The sequence below is a fragment of the Rhinolophus hipposideros genome (assembly GCF_964194185.1).
Source record: "Rhinolophus hipposideros genome assembly, chromosome: 16".
Taxonomy (NCBI): Eukaryota; Metazoa; Chordata; class Mammalia; order Chiroptera; family Rhinolophidae; genus Rhinolophus; species Rhinolophus hipposideros.
In genome coordinates this window covers 58886129-58910776 of record NC_138062.1, presented here as the reverse complement: position 1 = coordinate 58910776, position 24648 = coordinate 58886129, and the positions used below count along the sequence as shown (strand labels likewise).

Here is a 24648-nt window from a genome sequence, read left to right as displayed (position 1 = left end):
ATGGGACATTTAACAATGAATAGGATAAGTCAGTTCTGTGTTGGAGGATGGGAAGTGGGAGAGTTTGCCAGAGGCAGGGCTGGGAGCAGAGCCCTGAAGGACGGCAAGGATTCGGAAGCTGATTCTGCCCTGATCACCCCAGGATCCCGACCCCCACAGTCTGTCCTCCCCGAAGTGGCCATTAGGTGCCACAGGTCCCACCCCTCCTCTACCCACAGCCCTCCAGGGGTCCTATCTCTTCTGGGTAAAAAGCTCAAGTCCTCCCTGCAGCCCCCAAGGCCCTGAACAAACGACCTGCCCTGTTCCTTCCCTGCCCTTGCCTCTGCCTTCTCTCCCCCTCGCTCACTCGGCTCCAGGCACAAGTACCTCTTTACTGTTCCTCCAACATGCCAGGCACAGTTCTACCCCAGGACCTTTGCACATGTGCTATCTTCTCTCCCTCTTCAGATTTCCCAGGTCTCAGCTCAGATGCCCCCCTCTCAGAGAGATCTTCCGAGTCCCTGAGCTCAAGCAGCCTAATCCTCTCTTGATTGATCACCGCCCTCTATTTTATTTTTTCAGAGAAAGTTAGTAATTGCATATGTATTTGCTTATCTCTCCTAATGGAACATCACCTCCTCAAGGGCACAGGTTTTTGTCTGTCTTGATCACTATTGTGCACTCAGTGCCTAGAATAGGACCGGGTACACAGTAGGTGCTCAATAAATATTTGTAGAGAAGGGAGGGAGGAATGACGCAGAGAGAAAGAGAAACTAGAGAGATGGTGTATCAGGGACGAGTAAGGAAGAGAGAGAAAAAGAAAGGAAGAAACAACCAGTGTGTGAGGGCATCCGGTTGGATGGACCGGCACAGCCATGCCCAGGGAGGTCAGCTGGTTCCAGGAGGTTCACAGCCGCCCCCCAGACCGCTGCTCACTGGCCGTCTGTGACCCTGAGCCCTCCATGGCCTCCCGAAATCCCCAGGCACCTCCGGCCAAGCCAGATGTTCAAGGCCGGCGTGGGGCCGCAGCGCTTGGCCTGGCCCCCTGGGGAGCTCCAGCGTCTGGCGGAGGAAATCACTTCCTCCCTGCTCGCCAGGGAGTCCCCTGGAGATGGAGCTGGGCAAGCGCTGCACAAACAGGAAACCCCGGTGGGGGGAGGGCGGAGGGGCGTGCTGACACCAGCCGGCCAGCTGGGTCAGCAGGAAGCAGCCATGGCCACTTCCCCTGGACACTAGGGGACCACCGCCCTGTCCTCCCCAGGATGTTGTGGCCCTGAGCATACCAGCATGAGCCTGGGAAGATAGTAAGTGCTCAATAAATGGTGTGCACAAAGCTTGTATCAGGGAGGCTGGGGTTCCCGGACCATCCAGGGTCTCCGACGGCTTGGGAACTGAGCTCCGCGGTAAGCTCCCTGGGGCGCATGCTGCCCCCTGGGGGCCTGGGAAAGAACTGCTCCCAGCACACTGCCCCCCACGCTGAGATGCCTGCCTGCCTGTCCTACCTTCTCTCTGACCACTCTCTCTGGTTCCTTCCGCCCTGTTAGCCTCCAACTCACCAAGTGTGTTCCAACCCCAAGGTCCTTTGCACAGGCCGTTTGCACCACCAGGAGCTTTGTGGCCCCTGGGGAAGAAGCAAAACATCACATTTAAGATCACCCTATTAAGAATAGCCAGTGCCGCCAGGTGTTGTTCTTGGCAGTACCAAATCTTAACTCACGTATTCCTGTTACCCACCAGTACCCTGTGGTCTTGGTAAAATGTCACCTCTCAGCGAGGCCTTCTGGAGTCCTTTGGGTAAGATAGGTCTCCTCCCCTGCAGGCTCCCCAACGCTGCCTGCCTTACCCCTACCTGACACACCTTATGTTGGACTTAATATTTATTAAAAAAAAACTTTTATTGGGGAACAGTGTGTTTTTCCAGGGCCCGTCAGTTCCAAGTCATTGCCCTTCAATCTAGTTGTGGAGGGCGCAGCTCAGCTCCAAGTCCAGTCACCGTTTTCAATCTTAATTGCAGGGGGCTGCCATGCGGGAACTGAACCGTGAGAGCTCTCTCTCCAACAAACCACGCCATCTGGTTGCCCCTCTGGAAGCTTAGCGGCAGCTCTCTGTCTTCAATCTAGTTGTGGAGAGTGCAGCTCACTGGCCCATGAGGGAATTGAACTGGCAACCCCATTGTTCAGAGCCTGTGCTCCCACCAACTGAGCCACCCGGCTGCCCCAGACTTAATGACATATATTTTTAAATTTTGTATTATTTTATTATAACGGTTAGCTCCGTTGGTTAGAGCGTGGTGCTCATAACACCAGGGTTGCCGGTTTGATTCCCACATGGGCCTGTGTGAGCTGCGTCCTCCACAACTAGATTGAAACAACTGCTTGACTTGGAGCTGGTGGGTCCTAGAAAAACACACTTGAAATAAATAAAAGCTTTTTAAAAATTGTATTACAAAATACACATAAGATAAAATGTATCATTTTAACCGTATTAAAATGTAAAATCCAGTGACATTTAGTACATTCACAATGTTGTGCAACCATCACTACTAATTCCAGAACATTTCATCACCCCAAAAGAAACCCTGTCCCCATCCCCCTCCTCCAGCCCCTGACAACCACTAACCACTGTCCGTCTCTGTGGACATGCCTGTTCTGGACATTTCACATACATGGAATCACACACTGTGTGGCCTGTGTGTGCGCCTTCTCTCACGAGCACCGTGTGTTCAAGGTCCATCCATGCTGTGGCGAGTGTCAGCGCCTCCCTCCTTTTCACGGCCGAGTCATAGCCCCGTGTGTGGACGGGCACATTGTGTTGATCCATTCATCCACTGATGGACGGTTGGGTTGTTTCCAGTTTTGGTTCATGTGGTCATGCTGTTGTGACCATTCGTGTATAAACCACACCAAGCCCGGAGAGGAGGGTCCTCTTCCTTTGGGATTGGGAAGGAGCAGTTCTGGGGACACAGGATTTTAACTGCTACCCATGGACCCTCCATCCAACCTGTCGTTCTGAGCCTATGTGACAGGCTCTAGTCTAGGCACTGGGGACACGGCTGGGCCTGGGCAGAGACATCCCTGCCTTTGTGCAGCTCCCAGTCTGGAGGGAGGATATGAAACGGCAGTGTTGCCTGGGATGATGCGTGATGCAAGGAGAGCAAGCCCACCCCTCCTATATAGTTTGCTTCATATCTCACAGCTGCCCAGATGACAGGGTGTTTGGACCCCATTTTCGTGATTAGGGATCATCAAGGCTCAGGGAGGGGAAAGGATTTGCACCAGATCACAGCAAAGTGGGTAGCCGAGCCAAGATTCGAACCCAGGTCCAGCCTCTGCTTGCAGCCTGCTACAGGATGGGGCGTCCTGCATGAAGGCGAGGCTGGATATGGGGCCCACCTGGGGCCTCCCCAGAGAAGGGGAGACTGGCTGAGGATACTAAGAAAAGAACGTATGCTCCAGCTCCGTGAGAGTGGAGGCACTCAATCAAACCAGCGGGGCTTAGCTGGCTAGCTCCCCACTGCAGGACTGTAGGGGGTGGACGGGGTGACCGCCCACGCTGGGTCCAGCCCCTGGAGACGGCAGCCCCAAGGTGTCGAGAAGGGAAACAGACCTGCTGACCCCCTTTCTCTCCCTATTCCAGACACGACTGACTTCCAGGAGAGCTTCATCACTTCCGGTGTGTTCAGTGTCACCGAGCTCATCCAAGTGTCCCGGAGTGAGTGTTCCCACCCACCCTGGGCTGGGACCTAGTGAGGGGAGGGGGGCTCATACAGGGCAAGTGGTGTTGAAAGAGAAGCGACCTTGGGATGGAGACTAAGAGGATCTCAGGGAGAGGGGACAGGCTCAGGGAGGAGGAAGGAACCCACACCCGCCTTAGCCCCTCGTCTTCTCCAGCCACCCCATCACCACCAAGCCAAGGTTCCTCGGAAGGACAGTATCCTAGGAGGAGCCCAAGATCAAGGCGACACGCTCCTCCCCAGGAAATAGATTTCAGATGCTCGGTGGAAGAGCTAAAGAACCTTCTGCCCAGCATCCTTCCTTCCTGGGGCCTCCCCCACTCTGTCCCAGGAGGAGACCCCAGAGGGCTCTACCTCCCCTACCCGCTTTGCTTCCTGTCCTCTTGTCTTCCCTATGAAAACACTGGTGACCCACCCCACTCCCTTAGACACCCCCGTTTGAGTCCCACCTCAAAGTTCTGCTTAACTGTGACCATCACCCTCCCATCCAGACCAGCAGAGCCTGCCTCTGGGAGTGCTGGGAAGCTTGGCCTCCAGCTCTCGCTCTGCCTCTGCCGCACAGTGCTACCTTGGCCTATCCTGATGGCCTTGGTCTTCTGATCCATAGAATAACGCCAGTTTCAATCAAATGAGGGATCAGGCCGATTGGGGAAAGGTTCTCATTCTGACCACCTGCCCCCAGATGGCTCTCCCCACCCCTCTAGGGCCAACTGCAGTCTTGGACCTTGCTCCCTCCCTCATTCACCTCTTGTCACTTTCTGCAGCACCTGTGGTGACAGGAACAGGACCCAACTTCTCCCTGGGGGAGCTGCAGGGGCATCTGGCATACGACCTGAATCCAGCCAGCACTGGCATGAGAAGAACGCTACCCAGCACTTCCTCCAGTGGGTACGTGACCGGGTCCCCACCTCTGGGCATTTCACGACCTCTCACCCACCTCCATCTGGCCCCAGCTGACTCATTCCTGTCCCTGCAATGCCTGTTTTCACGGTCCACTTGGGAAACTCCTCCTCATCCTTCAAAACCCAGCCCCGAGTGCCTCTCTCCCCAGCCCTGACACCCCACTCTAGGCTTGAGTCCTATAGGCTCATTCCCCTGAAAGACTCCCTGGGAATGAAGCCACTGGCTCTTGATGACATATGCTGTGTGACCATGAGCTGGTCACATTGTGTTTGTTTTGGTTTCCTCATCTGTAAAATGGGATCATAATCCCACTGGGTTGTTCTGAGTATTCCAGTAGACCAAGTGGCTGGCCTTCAGTCTGCACCTTGCTAGCTTGCTCTGAGTCCCTCCCAGCCTCTGGCCCCGGGTGTGCCATCTAAGCAACCGCAGGTTGAAACAGGTATTAAAACTGGCTGAAAATCCGCGGCTTCCATGATGTCTCGCGAGAGCACTCTTCTCGCCCCACCCCCTGAGGACCGGAAGTTTGCACAACCCGCTGCCTCCGCCCGCGTCTCTGTGGTAACCAACCTGCGCTCTGCTTCCCTCACCCTTTAGGAGCAAGCGGCACAAATCAGGCTCCATGGAGGAAGATGTGGACACGAGCCCCGGCGGTGATTACTACACCTCACCCAGCTCTCCCACGAGTAGCAGCCGAAACTGGACAGAGGACATGGAAGGAGGTGGGGCTGGCTGCGGGGGGTGGAGCCGGCCTTCCGGTCGGGGTTACGGCGGCGGGGACTACGTATTCCGGCCGGCACTGCGTGGGCGCCAGGCAGCGGGATGCGTGCCTAGAACCGCTCGGCCTCCTGGGAGTTGTAGTCACGCGAGCTGCGCTCTCTTAGATGTGAAGTTCGGGCTCACGTTGCCGGCGCCGTTTGGATTCCGCTCGGGCCAGGGAGGGCGCAGTCTGTTCCTTTCCCGACTTTCCTGCCCTCTGCCTGAGAGGGGCCCATCTCTGTGCGGTTCTTGATCTACAGAATTGACTCAATAGGGATTGTGATCAGCGCGGTGCTTCTTTCAGGGACTTGCCATAGGCCGCATCTAGAAGGCCCCCGCTGGAGGGCCCTGAGGTGTAGGAACCCTTACTGGGCTCCAACATGGATTTGCTGTATTTACGACATTACCGTGGGATCTTACCCTGCGTGATTCTCGTTGTGTAGGAGCCCCGTCTCTTTTCTCATAGGGTCCTTTTCTGGGGAGATTGTGTTCCGTTACCGTTTTGTCTTCACGGGGTTCTCAGCAGACTGTCGTGGGCTCCTGTTCCGCAGTGTCAGCGGTTCCATAGGGTCCCTTTTCTATCGAGCGCCAGCTCCTCGGGATTCTTTGTTTACGTATCGTGTCCCCAAAGGCTTTCTCCAAAGATTTCCCTTCTTTGGGGCTCCCCTCTCTACCGCGGTTCTCATTCTCACCTCTTTCGCCTTAAGGTCCTGCTCTCCAGCTGCCCGCTCCTGTGACTGTCGGGAAATGGTGTGCGAGGTGGCCCACAGGCTTGTGTTACCCTGGAACGGCGTCCCTGTCATTCCTCATATTTTCTGCAGGGTCTTGCCCCCAAATTTCAGAAGCACCCCCGCTGTAATCCTTTGTGCCTCGTTAAGGGTTCGCCCCGTGGGATAGCCTAGTGCTCACGAGTGTGGACTGGAGTCCACCAGCCCTTACAGCTTCCTGGTGACCCCACCACTCTGAGCCTCAGTTTCCTCATCTCCAAAATGGAAGTGATGCGGTCATTCATTTTTCAGAAAGTCAGAAGGAGGAAATGGTAGAATGTGCATAAAGCAACGGTCTGGCACCTGATGAGTGCCCAGGAAACAGGAGCGTTTATTGTTGCTCCTGTCTATAAAATTCCCATCTCTTTGAATCGGTCTCTGACACATCTGGTTTTGACAGTTGAGGTCCCAAGCGTCCTCCGTCTTTCATGGGGTGAGCTCCCAGAGCAGGTACCTGACTCTGGGAGGACCTGTCCCTGTATCTGTTAGGCTCTAATTTGGGTCAGAGTGTCTCTTTGGTTCTATCTGTGGCTTCCCCGTCTCTGTCAGGTTTGTCTCTAAAGATTCTGTATTCAATAAGCTTTAAGTTTGATTGTGAGAAACAGAAAACCCAAAAGGATAGTACATTTCTCTCACTGGGCAAGTGTGATATAAGGGACTTAGGCTCCTGCCTTGGTGCTCCACTGAATGTGGTTTTCATTCCCACCTCATGGTCCAGGAAACTGCTGGAGCTCCAGCCATCATGTCTGCATTCCAGCTAGCAGGAAAAAAGAAGGATCAGGTCTGGGCACGTCGTCTTCCTTTAAGAATAATTCTCAAAAGATGCGCTTACCTGTTCTACTTGTCTCTGTGCCCCTGAATTAGTCATGTGACCATACTCTGCTCCAGAGGGACACTGGGAACTGCAGTCTTATTTTGGGCAATTACGTGCCCATCCCAAATTTAAGGATTCTGTTACTACAGAAGAAGGGTAGAAGACATACTGGGAGACTTCTGCCCTGTCATTTACTGACTGGGAACTCAAAAGCATTTCTTAGGAACTCTGTGATTGAAGAGGCTGTCTCCATATAAAGTGTCTACTGTTTAGAGCTGAAAGACGGTCTCGGTGATGTAAGCAGCATCATCCCTGAGAGGGAAAATTATAGCACAAGTCTATTGATTAGGAAAAGAGTAAGGTTGGAAATAAAGAGTCTAGTTTTCTATTTAGGAAGTTCAAAAAAGAAAAAGTTTTAAAAAGAAGGAAATGTTAGAGCAAGTCACTGCAGCTTGGTCTGACCTTCCTGCCCCTTGAGAATGGCAGCAATGGGAGTGACAGCAATAAGAGAGGACGAGGAGGAAACCTGTCCCAGCATCTGGTGTGTGATGAGGAATCGTGGAGCTGGAAGGGAATGTCACAGGGGGCCTGTCCCCCTCTAGTTTCCATTGGTTGCCTCTGGTGACGGCAAACTCACTCCCTCCTGTGACAGCCTCAGTAAAAGCCCCAACTGTATGTCTGTCCCTGCCCTGCAAGTGTTCACAGCCTAGTGGGGGAGATGGATTTGTGTCTCCTCCTCTCCCTCCTCCCCGCTACCCCTTCTCTTTTTCCTCCTCCTGGCTTCCTCCAGCTTCCTGTCTAGACAGCCCCCAATTAGCTGCTCATTAAGGGGGTTAAACTAATTAGAGCATTCTCCCTTCCTCTGCTGTGGCTACTGTGAGCAGCTAATGCCGCACCCCCAACAGCCACACTCTGGTGCCTGGGAGGGGCAGAGGTCTGGGGGGTATCATGCCAGCCCCCACCCAGGCAAGACCCCTGGAGCCGCATTGCTGAGGCCCGATGAGCCAGTCTCTAGGCCTTTGCCCCCTCCGTGCCCAGGCCAGGAGTGCCCTTTTTCCTCCTGGCCACCACCTCTTGAGGCCCTCCCTGATTACCCATCCAAGCAAGGCAGAAAGAGGGCACCCTCTGCTCAGCTCCCAGGGTGCTTTGTTTTTGCTGCTTCAGCAGCCCTCCTGCAGGGGGCGCAGGCCCCACAGATGGGCGGGTATTATATAGGTGAAGCAGGCAACCCCCCTACCCGTCCCGGGGCTCTCCTAGCTCTGTTTGAACTTGAAGGGCAAAAGGGGGTGGCGGATCATGGCCTGTGGAGTTAGAGTTGGGTTTGAATCTCAGCTCCACCACTTATTGACTCCGGCCTTGGGCAAGTGACTTCTCCCTTCAGGCCTCTGTCTCCACATCTGTGACACGGGGGTAACTCCTATAAGCCCTGCATGGGTAGTTGGGAGGATGACCTCAGAGCAGGCTCAGAGTGCTCTGCGCAAGACCTTGAAAAGGGTCTTCACTGGGGTGGTTCTGCTCCCAGGGGACACTGGGAGGTGTCTGGGGACATCTGTTGGTGTCGTGACTGAGGATGGTCCTGGCATCGAGTGGGAGGGGACAGGGATACTGCTCAGCACCCCGCAGGGCCCAGGTCTGCCCACAGAGAGTCAGCCAGCCCCAGTTCCTGCAGTGCCAAGGGAGAGAGGCCCTACACCTAGTAAACACTCACTGAATGGTGGCTCGTCTCACCAGAACTAAGCACTCCGTCCATTTACCACACACTCTCACTGGCCCTGTGTTCTTGGGCCCTGGAGACCCAGCGGTCAGCCTGAGTGGACCCCTTCCCCAGTAGAGCTGCTATTCCAGTGTGGGTGGCTGGTTGGTGATGCAAACGGATGGATACTGAGATGAGAGCCATACAGGCCTGCTTGTTCCTGGCAGAGTGTGTGCTTTAGCGGGGACGGACAGGCATGCATGTTCATTAAGGCACGTGTCTCCAGTGGGGGCATACAGGATGCCCGGATGGGGACCTAGAGATGTGTGTGTTGAGAGATAGGTGGCCACTCAGATGGGGAGAATATTACAGGTTAAATGGAGAGCCAGGGGCTTAGATGGGGGACATACGGGCATTGTGTTACTGGATGGCAGTGCCTCAAATTGGGGCATTACAGGCCTGTTTGCTGAACAAACGGGCTAGCCAGATGTGGGGGTGCATGCTCAGGGCCCTCTGGAACCTGCCCAGGAGCAGGAAGGGTTATTCATGCAGCGCCCGCCAGGGTCCCGCCTGCCCTGGCTCCTACAGGCTCCATCTCAGGAAGCTCTTGGGGGCAGGGCTGCGCCAGGCTATTTCCATCCAGGACAGGCTGTTCTAGGAAATCCTCCTAAGTGAGCGTCTGACAGCCCTAACCTCGTTCTGCTGCAGCCCGCCACCCATCCTGCTCAGTGTGCGCGCGCGCGGACACACACACACACACACACACACACACACACACACACAGCACCTACAGGACCAGCGTCCTCTCCTGCCCATAGCCCTGGGTCCCACCAGCTCCTCCTGTTTCCTGGGAAGGCGTGGGCCCTGACTCCCTCCGCCCTGCCAGCCCACGCGCCAGGACATGCGCACTCACACAGCATGGCACATCCTGAGGGCCCTCAAGAACCGTGGGGTTTGTAACAGCAAAAGCAGTTAACTGCCTGAGTAGCCATTGGGGGGCCTGGTTCTCAGATCTGGTTCACCCCAGCTCTGCTGTTAGAGAGTACAGGAAGCTCCCTATGTGGACACGCCACAAGGGGAAGGCTGCAGCGGCACGCTAGGGGACATGTGCAGATGCCCACCCTCAGAACCGTCGGAGGAGACCCCAGAAACAGTGACAGCATGCCTCCCAGGAGGGCAAGGGGGTCTAACTGGGGTGACTCCTCCTGCAGAGGACACTGGACATCTGTGGTTGTCACGTGGGGGCAGCTCCTGGCCCCGAGTGGGGGGGGACCCAGAGGCTGCTCAGCACCCAGGGGCCAGGACAGCCGTGACATCAGCAGTGCTGAGGGACACACCCTGGAGCAGGGACCATGTGCTGGGTGGCAGGAAAGTCAAACCTCTCACCATGGCCTCAGTGGGTGCATTTCACCCTAAAAGAAATTTTAAAAATAGTTTCCAAACATGTACTTCTCTGGAGCGCACTTCCCTGAGAAACCAATTCCAGGAATGGGACCGGGCCCAGGACCCTGCATTTTGGGGAGCACACCGCCATCCTTAGCTCTCATATCCAGAGGATGGCGAAGGTGGGGGTGCAGGGAGGAGGGCAAGGGACACTCATGTTTCTTCAGGGCTAACGTGTGCCTAGCACTGGTGTGGTACATCTTCTGTATCATGAGCCAGTGTTCGGTCTGTGCCGGGGTCTCCATGAGTGCCAGGGTGCCTATGTTACACCATTCATTCATTCATTCATTCAGGAAGGTACAAGGGGCTGAGCTGTCAGGGTTCCCCAGGGCCAGGGCAGGGGAGGTACTAAGGACCCCGTCTTCAGAAGAATGACAATTAGCAAGTAATTCCAGTGAGTGGGTGTGCTCCGCGCTCTGGTCTAATAGCTTCACATGTTGTATCTCAGTTAATCTTCGCAATGACCCTGAAAGGAAGGTTCTCTTCCCTCCCCCAGTAAGATTGAGGGAATGTGAGCACAGCTGCTCAGAGGCTTGTCTGTGTCCTCTCAGCTCGCCGGGGACCTCCCCTCCCCTCTGCTCACTCTGCTGCCTTCTCCAGGGCTCTGGCATCCCCTGGGGGACTTATCTCTGGAAGGAGAGGACGTGGGAGGCCAGGTTGTGACATCAGGGGCCCATGTTGGCATCAGGCCATGGACCCCAGGCAGCTACCTTCGCTGCTCTGAGCCTCAGTTTGCTCTATCTGTAAAATGCTCTATCTGTAAAAGCCTTGCCCACAGGCTGCTGGAATAAAGGGGCAGGGCCTCCGCAGGGAAGCGAGGGGTACCCACAGCCCTGTGACCCTCAGGCCCTTTCTCACACAGGTATCTCATCCCCGGTGAAGAAAACAGAGATGGACAAGTCACCTTTCAACAGCCCGTCTCCCCAGGACTCGCCGCGCCTCTCCAGCTTCACCCAGCACCACCGGCCTGTCATCGCTGTGCACAGTGGTGAGCACCACGGGCCCAGGCAGGGAGGGGCAGACCGGCCCTCTGATCAGGCCCCTCGTGGTCAAGAAGTCCCATTGCTATAGCCACCCTGCTGGGCAAGGAAGCCTGGAAATGCCGTGGTGGAGAGCACCCGGGCCTGACTTGTCTCTTTGGATCTCAATTTCCCCTTTTGCATGAGAAGGAGGTGCACACGCCTGTGGCTCACCCCCCAACCTGCTTCCCTATGTCACACTTGAGCAACCCACAGACACACAATGGTTTCAGATGGTCCCAGAAGGAGGCAGGCCATGCAGGTGATACAGGGATTCTCCCAGGCACATGGACAGGAAGCGTCACACTCACAGCAGAGGGAGACAGGCTCCAGCAACCACAGGGTGTGAGCTAAGCCAGTCACTCTGCACCTGGCCCTCTCTGTGCTCACTTGTCCGTGGGGGCTCCCACTCCCAGGGCTGTCATTAGGACAGAATAAGAAGTCGTGTCAAGCTCTCAATTGCCTGTTGCGCCATTGTTACGATGATAATGATTTAGGTCCATATAGGGACCTAAATCAACATACCACAGTAGTTTAGGCCAGTGGGTGGCCAACCACGGCCCATGGTGTGTGTTCTTATAAATAAAGTTTTATTGACCCATGGCCACACCCATTCATTTACATATAGTCTGTGGCTGCTTTCAGGCTATGATGGCAGAGTTGAGTAGTTGCAACAGAGACCATATGACCCAAAAAGCCAAAAATATTTCCTATCTGCCCAGAGGCTAGAGAGAGAAAGGGAGAGTGACTGCAGGTGGGCACAGGGCTCCTTTTTGGGGTGATGAGAATGTTCTGGAATTAGAGAATGCATATGATAAAAAAAAAAAAATCACTGAATTGTTTAGCAAAAGGAAAAAAGCAAATACCACAGTGAAATGTTATTTGGTCATAAAAAGGGAAGCGCTGACACTCGCCACAACGTGGATGGACCTTGAACACACGGTGCTCATGAGAGAAGCCGGACACACAAGGCCACACAGTGTGTGATTCCACTTATGGGAAATGTCCACAACAGGCACAGACAAGACGTGGGTTAGCGGTTGCCAGGGGCTGGGGTGGGGGATGGGGGGCTTCTTTTTGGGATGATGAAAATTTTCTAAAAGAGATTACAGTGATAGTTGAATGTGCTAAGAAAATTATATGCTTTAAAAAGGTAAATTTTATAGTATGCAAATTATATCTCAAGTTTCAAAAAGTACTGACCACTTGGCCCTTTACAGAACGAGCCATGGGGCCAGACAGCCTGGGCTTGAACCCTGGGTTGGCTACCTGCTTGCTGTGTGGCCTGGGGCAGGGATATAACCTCTGAAACCCACCTTGTCATTCTCTGTTTAAAAAAAAAGCAGGGGTGACACCAGAACCCAAAGGTTTTCGCCTGAAAGGCGTGAGAATAACAACATGGCTTGGCCTGTGGCAGGCACTGCTAGGTCCCACAGCTGTCATTATTAAATGCACTGCGATGTGGGCGTGACCCACTAACATCACAGAGCAGAGGGAACTGGCCAGAGCCCCCATGACTGCCCCCTCCCTGTCTCCGCAGGGATCGCCCGGAGCCCTCATCCATCCTCAGCCCTGCACTTCCCCACGACCTCCATCCTGCCCCAGACGGCCTCCACCTACTTCCCACATACGGCTATCCGCTACCCACCTCACCTCAATCCCCAGGACCCACTCAAAGATCTCGTCTCGCTGGCTTGTGACCCAGCCAGCCAGCAACCTGGACCGGTGAGTTTGGGGGCCGCAGACCTCCCCTCTGCTCCACTCTTGGCTCCAGGCGACCTCCCTGGGGCCCTGGGCTGCCTTGGGTGGCTCTCTGATGTGGATCCTCTATTTTAAAGGGTTTTGTGCATGGCGGGAATCCATTTAGGCTTTTTCAGATGTTAGAATTGACGGTATATATTTTGTGAAATGCTTTGAAATCAAACATGGTCATATAGCTGCAGCTCAGGCCGGCTTTTGCCAGACTTCCACAAAAAACCAGTGTTCAGAGCTTTGCGGATTTTGGAACTGTAGACGCGGCGGTGGATGGTAGATCCTGGTAATGAGGAAAAGCATGAAGACCACCCGTGGGGTGGACCCATGTTGTTTAGGGTGAGGAGGCATCACGTGGAAGGAAAGTGTGTGGGTCTAAAGTGGCTTAAGGAGGAGACGAAGGCAGTGTGGTCCCAGTATGCTAAAGGCCTGCGGGGCCCGCGGTACCCACCAAACTCGTCTGGACACGCCAGCCTTGTCCCCTAGGCAGGCCGAGGACGGCAGCCCGAGGTGAGGGGGCGCCGCCGCCTTAACCACCTGTCTCTCTGTTCCCCCCAGTTAAATGGAAGTGGTCAGCTCAAAATGTCCAGTCACTGCCTTTCTGCTCAGATGCTGGCACCCCCGCCCCCCGGGCTGCCGCGGCTGGCGCTCCCCCCTGCCACCAAACCCACCTCCGAGGGAGGAAGCACGTCGCCGACCTCGCCCTGTAAGCACTCGGGAAGCGGTGCCCGTGGCAGGGCGGGCGTCCCTGAGGGGCCCCCTCCACTCCCCTCCCCGACTGCTGGGGTTGGGGGCTCAGGCCTGGCCTGGTGGGTACTGGCGAGTTTGGTGGGTCCCCAGATAGAGGCCTGGGAGGGGGCCGCAGGGTTGGGCCCATGTGGGGCCGGGGCAGACTTAGGAGATGGCAGGGGCAAGTCTGCAGTCTACCCTGATTGGCCAAGTGGCACGGGGTCCCCATCGCCCACTCTGCGCCCCTAAGCCCTCCTCCGGGGCAAGAAGCAGCTGGCAATAGATGAAGATCTCTAACTGGTGGGCTAAGGGCCTTACCCAGCCCCCAGATGCCCTTTGTTTGTGAAAAAGGAGAATCTGTTGTTGTGTTCAAATCAGGACATGTCACATAAAAATTCCAGAATTCTAAATTCTTGAGGAAGGCAGGGGAATGGCCACAGTAGGCCCTGTTCTTGCCAGTGACCTGAGCTGAACCACACCTGTAGATGGGACATTCCCCACCTGCCTACTTGACCCTGGAAGACCTGGTCTTCTGGAATTTCCCACTCTCTGGGGTGTGGTTCCAGGGGCTAGGTACCCTGGTTGAAAGCCCTCGGTTGGTATCCTCACCTTCTAGAACCTTCCACTCTCTAGTCATGGTTCCAGGTGGTAGCCTGCGGGAAGGCCCTGGATTGGTGTCTTCACCTTCTAGAAGTTCCCACCCTTTGGATGTGGTTCCAGATTACAGCTCACCAGCCTGCACCTACACCCCCCGCCCCAGGGCTGCTCCAGGCTGAGAAGCTGCTCCCAGATTCCCCGTACTGGGGTCCACCCTGTCCACGGGGGCTGTATACCCAGCCTCTTCCTGGACCCCAGAGCAGGCTTGGGTGGGCCGTCTGTGCTTTACCAGGCTGCTTCGCTTGGGGCCACCTACCTCAGCACCCAGAGCCTCATCCAGCCTCCTCTCAGGCCTATCCTCTCCAATCAGGGGCCCTGGGCAGACAGTCTCAGAGCCCCCCGACTTCTCCCACCATCTCATTCTACCCTTTACCTCCTTTTGGAGTGTCTCTCTCCCTCGTTCCCCAAATGAAATTCCTCACCCTACCTGAGCAGGAGGGGCCAGCAGTACCATCTGGGCCCCCTTGGCCCCCTTCCCTGCATGCAGCACCCCCTGACCCCAACATTCCTTCCCCCTCCCCCAACCACATCCATTGCCTGCCAAGACCCAGGGCAGCTTCCGTTACAGAGGGGCTGTGTCTGAACACCAAATGCAGTGCTGGACACTGGGTTCAAATCCAGCCTCTGCAGCTCTCCCTGTGTGACCTTGGGCAAATGTCCTCCCCTCTCTGAGCCTCAGTTTCTCAGCCAAAAAATGGGACAGTCATAGTACCGGATTCAGAGAGGTGTGGTACAAGTCGGTGAAATAGATCAGGGAGAACATTTAGTGCGGTGTCAGGTGCAGAGTGCAGTCAGTATGTGGTGCTGGTGACCACTGACTATCTACTTTCTCATCTGTGAAATGGGGATAATTATGTTGGCTTCATTGAGGCCACTGAGTGTTAAATGGGAGTAGGCCCAGTGTCTGGCCTACAATAGATACTTAATAGGTGCAGAATAAACGTTCCCTCTCCTTCCCTGCACCGGGTTCTTAACTGCAAGTCCAGCCTGCTTCCCCCCATAGCCCCGGATTCTCACTGCCTCCCACTTAACCCCACCCTGGCTGAGACTCTGTGGGGACCCCTCACCATCCCATTCCCAGCCTGTCTGAGGCCCCTGAGCCCCGGTGGCACCCAACTGTGAATTCACTCGCCGACAAAATGTGATCGGTGAGACTAAAATCAATATCCGTGTGTGTGTGTGGATGTAAGCACCGGCCTTCCCCGTGCCTCTCCAGGAGGAAAATTAATAAATAAAGCGCCCTCAATAATTGATGGCGCCCTGCATGGGATTCAGGCCGCGGTCGCAGGGTGTGCCAGGTAGTGGGACACCCTGAATAATTGACGGGCGGTTTCTGAATTATGAATCTTTTGTCCTGCGCCTTTGCTCCCAGCAGGTGCCTCTCCCTTGTAACCCCAGGGGCCTGTGACTGTGGGTTTTTCTGGGTGCCCGGATTGGCCTGGGGGGGAGGGGCGCTGGGTTCTTCGTGACCCTGGGCAGCGGCCACCCTCTCTGGGTGCTCCCGCACAGCCCCCTTCTCTAACGGGCTCTCGGTCTCTCTCCTCCCCGCAGCCTACTCTACGCCCGGCACGTCCCCTGCAAACCGTTCCTTTGTGGGATTAGGACCAAGGGATCCAGCGGGCATTTATCAGGCACAGGTAGGGGCCGAGAGGCCGGCTGGTGGGGGGGAGGGAGGTCCAGGGCAGAGGGGCTGGCCTGGGCGCACAGGGAGAGGCCGGCCTGCTGGGTCCCGTGCCGCCCCCTCCCCCCGCCAAGCCCCCAGCACGGTGGCCGTTAAATGTGGCAGGGGGACCAGCCTCCCATACCCTTCCAGAGCCTCAAGTATAGCCATGTCCCAAAACCCTGCCTACAACTTCCTACTGGGAGACCTTCATGGGCTATTGCCACCCCAGGCCCATTTGTACAGATGGGGAGACTGAGTCCCTTAGAGGCAAGGGGATTTGCCCAGGATCACACAGCACGTCAGCTTAAGCTTTCAACTCCCCAGCCCTCATCCCTTTCCATGCCACTGGCCAGCGGGACCATGTGGGAGGAGGGCCAGGGGTGGCAGAGGACTCCAGAATGCCAGGGGCAGGTGGGGAACCTAAGGCAGCCTATGGCAGCAGGTGGCGGGGGGGTCACCCAGTAGAGCATGCATACTCCCACCACAGACTCCAGCCTGCGAGGTGGGGCAAGGTGGCAGAGGCAGAGTTGGTATTACTGCAGCTGAGTGTTTACCAGGGTCGGGGTGCGGGGAAGAGGAAGGCCATCTGAAGACAAGACCAGGAGGCTCAGAGAGGAGGAGCAAGTTGCCTGAGGCTGCACAGCAGTGGAGGATAGCCCCGATGGGTCCAGAACTGAGACTGGCTCCCAGCTCCTGGTGGAGTGGGAGGTGGCCTCACCCTACTGCCTGTGTGTGCTGACACCTGACCTCGCGTCAGAGTCCGAATCTGTGCCCTGTGCAGGCCGGGAATGTATTGGCAATCGGTGTCCGAGGGTGATGGCTGGTCCCTGGAGTATCCACTTCTCAGTGTGTGGGAGGGTGGGGCTTACAGAATGTAAAATAGCCCAAGGGCCGCACCAGCCCCTACAGGCCGGCTGAGGCCCAGGCACAGAGAAAACCTGTGCTGGGCTTCCCAGCAGCCTCTAATCGCCAGAACCACAGAGCATGGGGATTTGTGGGGTCCCAGTGGCCATATGTGGACCCATATTTGGACTGTGGGAGGGTCCCTTGCATTAGAGTCCACAGGCAGGGGTGGGGAGAAGGTGAAGAGTTATCCATATGCCCCATCCTCGGCTAAGACCAAAATCAGCCATTCTGACCAGGCCCAAGGAACAGCCTGGCCTCCTGGGGACCCTCCAAGGCTGGCCTTGTTACAGCTCAAGGTATATAAAGTGTGGGGAGAGGACCCGGCCATCCTCCTCCCTCCTGGCCCAGGCCTCACAGCCAGCCCTGTTTTAACTACTCTGAACCTCTGTCTCTTCTTCTGGCCTTGGGCACCTCCCACGGATCCTTTGCAAGGTCTGGAGTGTTAGGGGACCAGTTTCATCCAGAAAGGGCACTGAAAGACCAAGACCACTCTACACACCCTCCCGTGTCCCAAATATTAAGCATCGTGCCTTTCAGAGCCCCAGCTGGAATCCAGAGACTTCACTTGGTCAGGGTCACCCAGCAAGCTGAGGCAGCCCTAGGACTCCCCACTTTGTGTTTGGGGCCACCCACAGCCACCCTTTCTAAGTCCTGGAGGTATGGACGCCTCCGCCCCTCCAGTGCTCAAGGAACCAGGCGTTTGCTTCCCCCCACCGCCCCCATCCCTCATGCCTCCCCATAGGAGGTTGGGAATGTCCTGATTGTTTCAGAAACCAAAGCTAATAAAAACGACAGAGAGGGCCCTGCCTGCTTAACCCTTCCCCAGTCCCCTCTACCTCATCTCCATTATCAACTTCTGCAAGGTTGATCAGCCCCAAGCAGATAACTTGGAAGGGGAGGGAAACTGAGGCAGGCAAGGACAGCACCTTTGCTTCCACGTTCCACGACGCCCCTCTTGGACGGGGGGTTGCTGGGGACCCAGAGAGAGTGGGACAGGGTTAGTGAAGCTCCGAGGTGGGGAGCCTCCAGGGTGCTGCCTGAGTTGGGGGAGGTTGGATCCCAGTGGCAAAGGCCGGCCAGGCAGAGAAGGATGAGGGTGCCCAGGCATGGGCTTGGCACTGACAAAGGCTGGAGGTGATGGAGAAATAGCTGGAATGTGGAAAACCTCAAACTCAGGCTTTGGCCAGGGACCATGGGAGCCATGGAAGGGTTTAGAGTGACGGACACAACCAGGTCTGAGAACGGGAAAGAACTTTCTGGGACTGGTGTTGGGAGGGGCATGGAAGGGAGGTGACAGATTAACAAGACTCCCAAGGGAGCCTGGGTTATGGGGGAGGTGAGCCCCCAATATGGGTGAACAGGGAGGGCAGGTCTGGGGGGAACCCCATCGGCACTGTGTAGGCTGGACCCCGGGTCACTGGAGTAAGGTCACCCTAGTCCCTGGGTCGGGTCAGCTCCCCCACCCTGCAGAAGGGAGGAGGAGGAAGCCGTGAGTGGGACCCAGCTCCCCCCTCTCAAAGGCCCTGCACACAGACCTCAGAGCTTACGGGCCTCTCATTTCTGACCCAGTCAGCACTTCTGCCTCTGCCTTCATTATTCCTGGCAGGTTTGCTTTCTTCTACCTTTCCTTGCCCCCACCTCTGCCCCCAGCCTGCAGTGGCTTCTCTCCATCTCCATGCACCCTTCCGTCTCCTGCCTTCCCCATATCAGTATTCCCCTCGCCCTGATTGATGTCCTTTGAGGTCCCCTGGTCAATTACCCTTCTACGCCATAACCCCCCACTTCCCATCTTTCACCATCAATCCCACCAGTCCTGAGCCATCCATCACTTTGGCCCCCAGAGGGGTTCCGGGGACTCTGACACCCTGCCCCCTCTCATGTGTGATGGGATCTCCCTGGCTGAGCATTTTACTGCACCAGATGCTTTCTGCCCAAGAGCCCATCATGCCTGTTCAGCAGATGAGTAAACTGAGGGCCAGAAGGATTAAGTCACCATGTGCCCAAAGCCACATTGGGGGCTCCATCCAGGCCAGGGGGTTGCCAGAGCCCGGAACTCACCCCTGGTACTGCGCTGATTCAGTTTCCCCCTCAGATGAGGGGGAAGATAATTGAGTTGAGGGTGCCCCCCAGCAAACACGGGGTCCAGAGCCTCGCAGCAGGCCGGGGAAGGGAGGAAGGAGGGAGGAAGGGCCGAGGGGAGGCCCGCCACCACTAGGGAGGGCCACGCCCAGCGTCTGTCTGGTTGCCAACGGAAACCAGACATGAGGTAATGGCCAAGATGAACTTGAACTTGGCTGCAGGTGGGGGGCTCGGAGCCACAGCGCCAGTGCTATGGGATGGTCCAGCGACTGCAGGGCCACCTGGTTGGAGGGGGTACAGTTGATTTATAGCAGGGGTGGGGGGCATCTCGTAGTCCCCACGCCCACCCCAGATGAGCAGGGTGGATGCATTTCCAGAGGAATGGTCTCTACAGCAGCTTCCCTGTGGAGACCGAGGCCTTCCAGAGCTGTCCCTGCAGTCCTGAACGCCCAGTGGGAGCTTCCGTCTCCCCCTCTGCAGATTGGGGGTCGTGACGCCCTGGAGGGCCAGGCTAAGGGCTCAGCCCTGGGCAGGGGGAAAAGCAAGGACCGGAGGTTCTCAGGCCTGAGTACACATTCTGGCTCTGCTTCTCCCACGATGGTGACCTCAGGCAAATTTCTTGACTTCTCCGAGCCCAGTTTTCTCCACCACGAAACAGGGTGATCCCTCCTTCACAAGGGTGCTGGGGGGGATTATTAAATGGGAAAATGTTTGTTTAACAAGAAAAGGAAACAGCCCTGGTCACAGTGCCTGGAGGCAGAGCGAGACCACATTCGCCCCCAGCCCGTTTTACGCTCAGAGCCAAGAGGCTCAGAGTTCCCGTCGCCAGATTCAGCAAACAAAACTGCAAGATGCTCAGGGAGATTTGAGTTCCAGATAAAGAAAGGATTAATTTTGTTGTCTTTTTTAGTGTAAGTGTATCCCAAAAGTTGCACAGCATATCCTTATACTAAAACGTTTGTAGGGAATTCGGATTTCACTGGGTGTCCTGTGTTTTATCTAGCAGCCCTGCTCAGGGGCGAAGTCACTTGCCTAGGGTCACCCAGCAGGTGATGACAGGTCTGGGATGGGGGAGACAGATAACTGGGAGGGGGGTGGGGCCGATGTGGGTATGGACAGTGGCAGACCTGACCCTCGTTTCTCTCTTTCTCCCTTTCTCTGTGTATCCATGTTGGGCCGGCCAGTCCTGGTATCTGGGATAAGAAAGATTTCTTCCCACGCCTTGCTCCTTCATCCCGGGAGGGGGGGGTCACACAGCCGGCCCCTGGCCCATGTTTTCGGTGGAAAGTTAGAGCAAGCAAGAACACCCCGCCGACTCCCAGCCGAAAAGACAAAACACACAGACACATACACACAGGAAGAAAAAAAGAAAAAAAAAAGGCCAAAAAAAGACAAATGAGAAAAAAAAATCATAAAAATAAACCCACCCAAGCAAGAAGACAAAAGGTAAAGACGGCAATGCTTCAGACTCTCGGGACGCCACGGCTGGACCTGCCACCCCTTGGGAAAGGGCACTACAGTGACTACGTGGTGTGACAGTGCTGCGACAGGGGTCTCCCTAAGTTATTCATCTCGCTGCTGCTCTGGAAGGGCTGGCACCCACTCCCGCCTCCGCCCAGGACCAGGTGAGCGCAGCCTGGTGCCCGCGCCCAGGCCCCATGGGACAGGACACCCAGCAAGGCCACCTCTCCCTGCATCCCCACCGTCACCCACGGCCTGGATGTCGGCTGGGTTTTCCACGCTGGTGTTTCCAAGCCGGTAGGCAGGCCCTGGAGGCCAGGGCGGGCAGGAACGTGACAAGGGCAGAAGAGGGTTGTGGGAGATGCCAGGCATCACCAGGGCACAAGGACACGTGGCAGATTCTTTCTCAGGAGTGTCCTGCTGTCGGTTGTGGGACCTCCACACGCCCCAAAGTGTGCGGTGCTGGGCTGGCTCGGGACTCTGTCTTTCAGCCCCATGCCTGCCTGTTTGGGAGGAGAAGTCTCTATGCAATTGCCCCCCAGACCCACCCCGCGGCATAGGAGGCCACCCCCCACCGCACCCTGCCTGCCGGCTCCACACCCCGGGGAGGGATCCACGTTGCACACACTGTAAGAAATGCACTTTTGGAGGACCGGGCTGGGGGAGGCGGAGCGGAGAGACCCAGAGCTCCCCAAGAAAGGGTGTGGTCTGGAGCGTCCATCCACCGAACCCTAGGAGGGGAGGACTCCCCCACCCCACTTAGCCAGTGGAGGTGGGAGGTGAGAGTGAGTGGATTAAAGTGCCTGATTCCCACCGCCTGCCCCCCTTGTCCAGCTGAGCCACGCGTGGCTGTGGGCATCCCCGTCCCCTCCCCCACAGCCTGGCCGCCTCCAGTCGCTGACCCCTCATTGCTGTGCTCCCCTCAGAGCTAGAGAGATGGGACCCCCACGGGCCCAAGGGGCAGAGCTGGCTGTCTCCCATGCACCCTGCTGTGCTGGGGCACAGGGGCACGGTCTGGGGAAGCCGGTGTGCGCCCCACGCCTCCTCTGCCAGTGCCTTACATCCTGGAGCGACACCCCCTCCCTGGTGCCTCAGCCCAAAGGGGGACCATGGTTTGCACTTTTATCTCACCCCCCAAGTGGGGCGCAGCCAGGGAGGTGCATCGCAGCTGGGCCTCCAGAAGGAGTAGAGTCCTCGGGATCCTGGGTCATCCGGTCGAGGGTTCTGGTGGGAGGGGGGTTCCAGCACCTTCGGGCCCCTTGCGGCTGCATAGGGGACCTCCCATCTGCTAAGCGTTTTCCGTTGAGCCGCTCCAAAAACACTAAGCTGGGGATACCGGGTGCCCCCCTCCCCGGGCTCCCCAACCCCTTCCCTGCCCTCACCCCAGGATGGCCATCTTAGGTGGGGGGCCTGAGAAGGGGTGTTAGATGTTCTAGGGTCACCAAGCCCAAACACAGGGACCCCTCCTGGCCCATCCATCTGAGCCCCCACTGGCCGCCTCCATGCCTGGCGCTGGGGAATATCTCCCCTACCACGACCCCACCGTGGGCCTCGGCCAAAGCCATTGCCCTGGGCAGGGCCTCCGCCTCATCTCCCAGCCTGGCCCTCCGCTCCCTCTCGGTACCCCTAGGCCTGGCCAGCCTCCCCCCACCTCCAGAAACCGGACTTTCCTCCCAAACCAGCCCAAGGGGCTTGGCAGACCCACTCAATCATAAACAGAAAGACCCAAGACCCTTCCCCACTGATCCCCCTCCCGTTGTCCAGAGGGGATCAAGAACCGCTGGTCCTCTGTCTGTCCCCAGGGTCCCTCCACCAGGTGTCCTTTGGGGACCAAAGCATGGGCCGCTCTTTGGGAGGGCAGGAGGGGTGGGTTGTGCAGCTGGGGTATCCAGAAGCTTCTCAGCCGGGAACCTTAGGGTACAGGTAGGCGGGGTAGGGGAGGGGGCTCCTGGCAGCCCCCAGCGACCTAACTTTGCATGGTGCTTAGTCGAGGACTCCTGTGACCTGGCTCCTGCCGTCAGCTCGCAGAGCCTGACACTGCATGGCAAATTATACCTGGCTCTAGCTCCCGTCCCCAGTCCCCAGTCCCCACCACTCCCCCTCCTCTTTAAAAAAAAAAGAAAAAAAAAACACCTTTAAAAAAGTCCATGTTTCCTAATTTGCACGAAATTTTCTACCACATGATGTGCCTTGCCTTCCGAAAATAAGTATTACCTTTAAACAATATCAGCGCAAAGGTAGCTGCATGCCCTGCTCGTGTAGTTAAAAAGACAAAACAGTGACATGAAATAAAAAGTAAAAATGGAAAAGGGATGTATTTCTATTTGTAAAAAAAAAAAAAAAAAAAATTTAAACAAAAATCCCATTGCTAAAAAAAGCAATCCACAAAGCAATTGCCCCATGACCTGCCCCCACTGCCCGTGCCCCACCCGCCCTGGGCTCTGTCACCATGGCTCTGCTGCATTGGGGGTTCTCCCTGGTGCTCCACCGCCCCCAGCCCCACCCCTGGGCTCCAAGGGGTCATTTCCGAAGCCCCCGCCCATAGCAGCAGACAGACCTCAGGGGTGTGCCCTGGCCCCTGGGCCACAGGTCAGCCCCCCCCCAGACGCCACACATGCATGTAAGACCCGGGGCGGCCCCCCCATGGGGTGGCCACCTTGCCGACAGCCAAACTCCCCCCATCTTGTATGGGGGGACGCCCCCATACGAGCTGGCGTCCCTCTGGCTCAGGGTCAAATTGCTTCCCCAGCCCCACCCTCAAAAATGTCCACTCTCTTCTGTGCAGCCCTCTCCTTCTTGCCAAAGGACCCACTTGTCCCCCATCCTCAGAGACCGGCTTTGGGTGGCAGTTCTCGCCTGCCCTCTCCTTGCCTCCAACACCCAGTTCTATGTCTTCCAGCTCTGACCATGAGGGTATCGGGTATGAAACAAAAAAACCAAACTCGATATATGCAATATCTGTTTGTCTGAACTTGTAGGTGTAGCTCAGCCATTGGAGGTCTGGTTAGGGAGGCCAGTGAGGGGGCACCCTGTCATTGGCCTCTGCCCTGGTGGCTGGCCATGCTGTTGTCTTGTTTTTGGTTTTCTTTTTCCTTTTTTTTTTTTTTTTAATTCTAATTTCCTCTGCCTTCAACTCAACCAAAAGTGAGATAATAGCAGACATCCTGGTATCTGGGTGGGGAGGAACAAAGGGCTAGTGGGTTCTCCAACCTCAGGCCACTACCACCTCCGGCCCCCACCTTGACCCCCCAGCATCTCCTGAGGGAACGCACCAGGCAGAGGATAGTCCCCATTCATTCGCCTGCCTGCTGTCCCCTCCCCAGACTTTAGAATTGTCTCCAGAGCAGGGTGGGACTTTGCCAAAAGTCCCAGCTTTCATCCACCATCTTATGCTCACCGATAGTTTCTTCCCAAGAGACCTCAGCAAGCCCCAGGAGACTCAGCTGGCCATGACGCTGCCCTTAGGAACTGTCCCTTGGCCAGAGAGCCCAAGGCCATGTGTGTCAGTTTTCATGTGGCTGATATCTGGTTCTTCTTCTCCCTGCCCTGCAGGGAAGTGGGGAGCAGCTGGTGGCAGAGGGCTTCCCTACCGGGACCCCTCCCCAAGGGCTTTGCTGGGACCCTCTTGTCCCTCCATGACCTGCGCCCCACCTGGCCACCCTCCCTCACCCCAGCTGTGTGATCTCATCAGTAGTGCTGTGGGCGCACCCTTCCCAGCCAGTGTGTTATCCCCGGGTTCTTTCCATTTCTCAGAAAAGCAGCAGGATCCCTGTTAAGCAAAATTCCCAGGCCCCTCACGACAGGCAGAATAAGGCAGAAAGACCAGGAACCAGATCCCTGACCCACCTCTATAGTGGGGGTTCGTGCCCCGAGGTGGGGATGGGGGACAGGGTGTTGGGTTTGTGTTTTTTTGTGGATTTTTTTTTTTTACATATATGAAACTGACATCTCAAACCCCATCCCCTCCCAAGCCTGCCGTCACCCACCACTCATCATCCATCCCCTCCCATACAAAGCCCTCCAGCCTGACCCTGGGGTCCAGCTCATGCTGTGGAAAAGAATAGAGAGGCCTCCCAAATGTATACAGATTGCCCCCATCCCTTTCTTGGATGAGAGCGCTAGATACCAGGGTGAAGAGAGAGGTGCGAAGAGCCCCAGTCCTATTTGACTGGGAACAGGGGTATCCGGGGTCCCCCATGCCCAGGTCTGGAATCCAAGTTCTGGCCCAGTTCGGAGTTGCACCCTGAGCTAGACAATCAGACCCAAAAAGAACCCCAAAGGAGACTCGGGGAGC

General features: G+C 56.4%; 1 protein-coding gene across 11 annotated transcripts in view; it reads left to right on the top strand.

Annotated features, from left to right (window-relative positions):
• The window catches only part of NFIC (nuclear factor I C), a 63692-nt gene extending 41010 nt beyond the window's left edge, over positions 1-22682 (top strand). For 5 of the 11 annotated variants that reach the window (XM_081076485.1, XM_081076488.1, XM_081076482.1 and 2 more), the window contains exons 4-11: positions 3616-3690; positions 4477-4600; positions 5210-5334; positions 10951-11076; positions 12648-12832; positions 13418-13565; positions 15797-15882; positions 20078-22682. In XM_081076485.1, the coding sequence (XP_080932611.1) occupies positions 3616-3690; positions 4477-4600; positions 5210-5334; positions 10951-11076; positions 12648-12832; positions 13418-13565; positions 15797-15882; positions 20078-20095 (887 nt within the window). In that variant the 3' untranslated portion in view covers positions 20096-22682. The remainder of the gene's footprint in view (positions 1-3615; positions 3691-4476; positions 4601-5209; positions 5335-10950; positions 11077-12647; positions 12833-13417; positions 13566-15796; positions 15883-20077) is intronic. The other 6 variants (XM_081076490.1, XM_081076489.1, XM_081076483.1 and 3 more) reach the window with 3 other exon arrangements.
• Positions 22683-24648: the final 1966 nt, after the last annotated feature.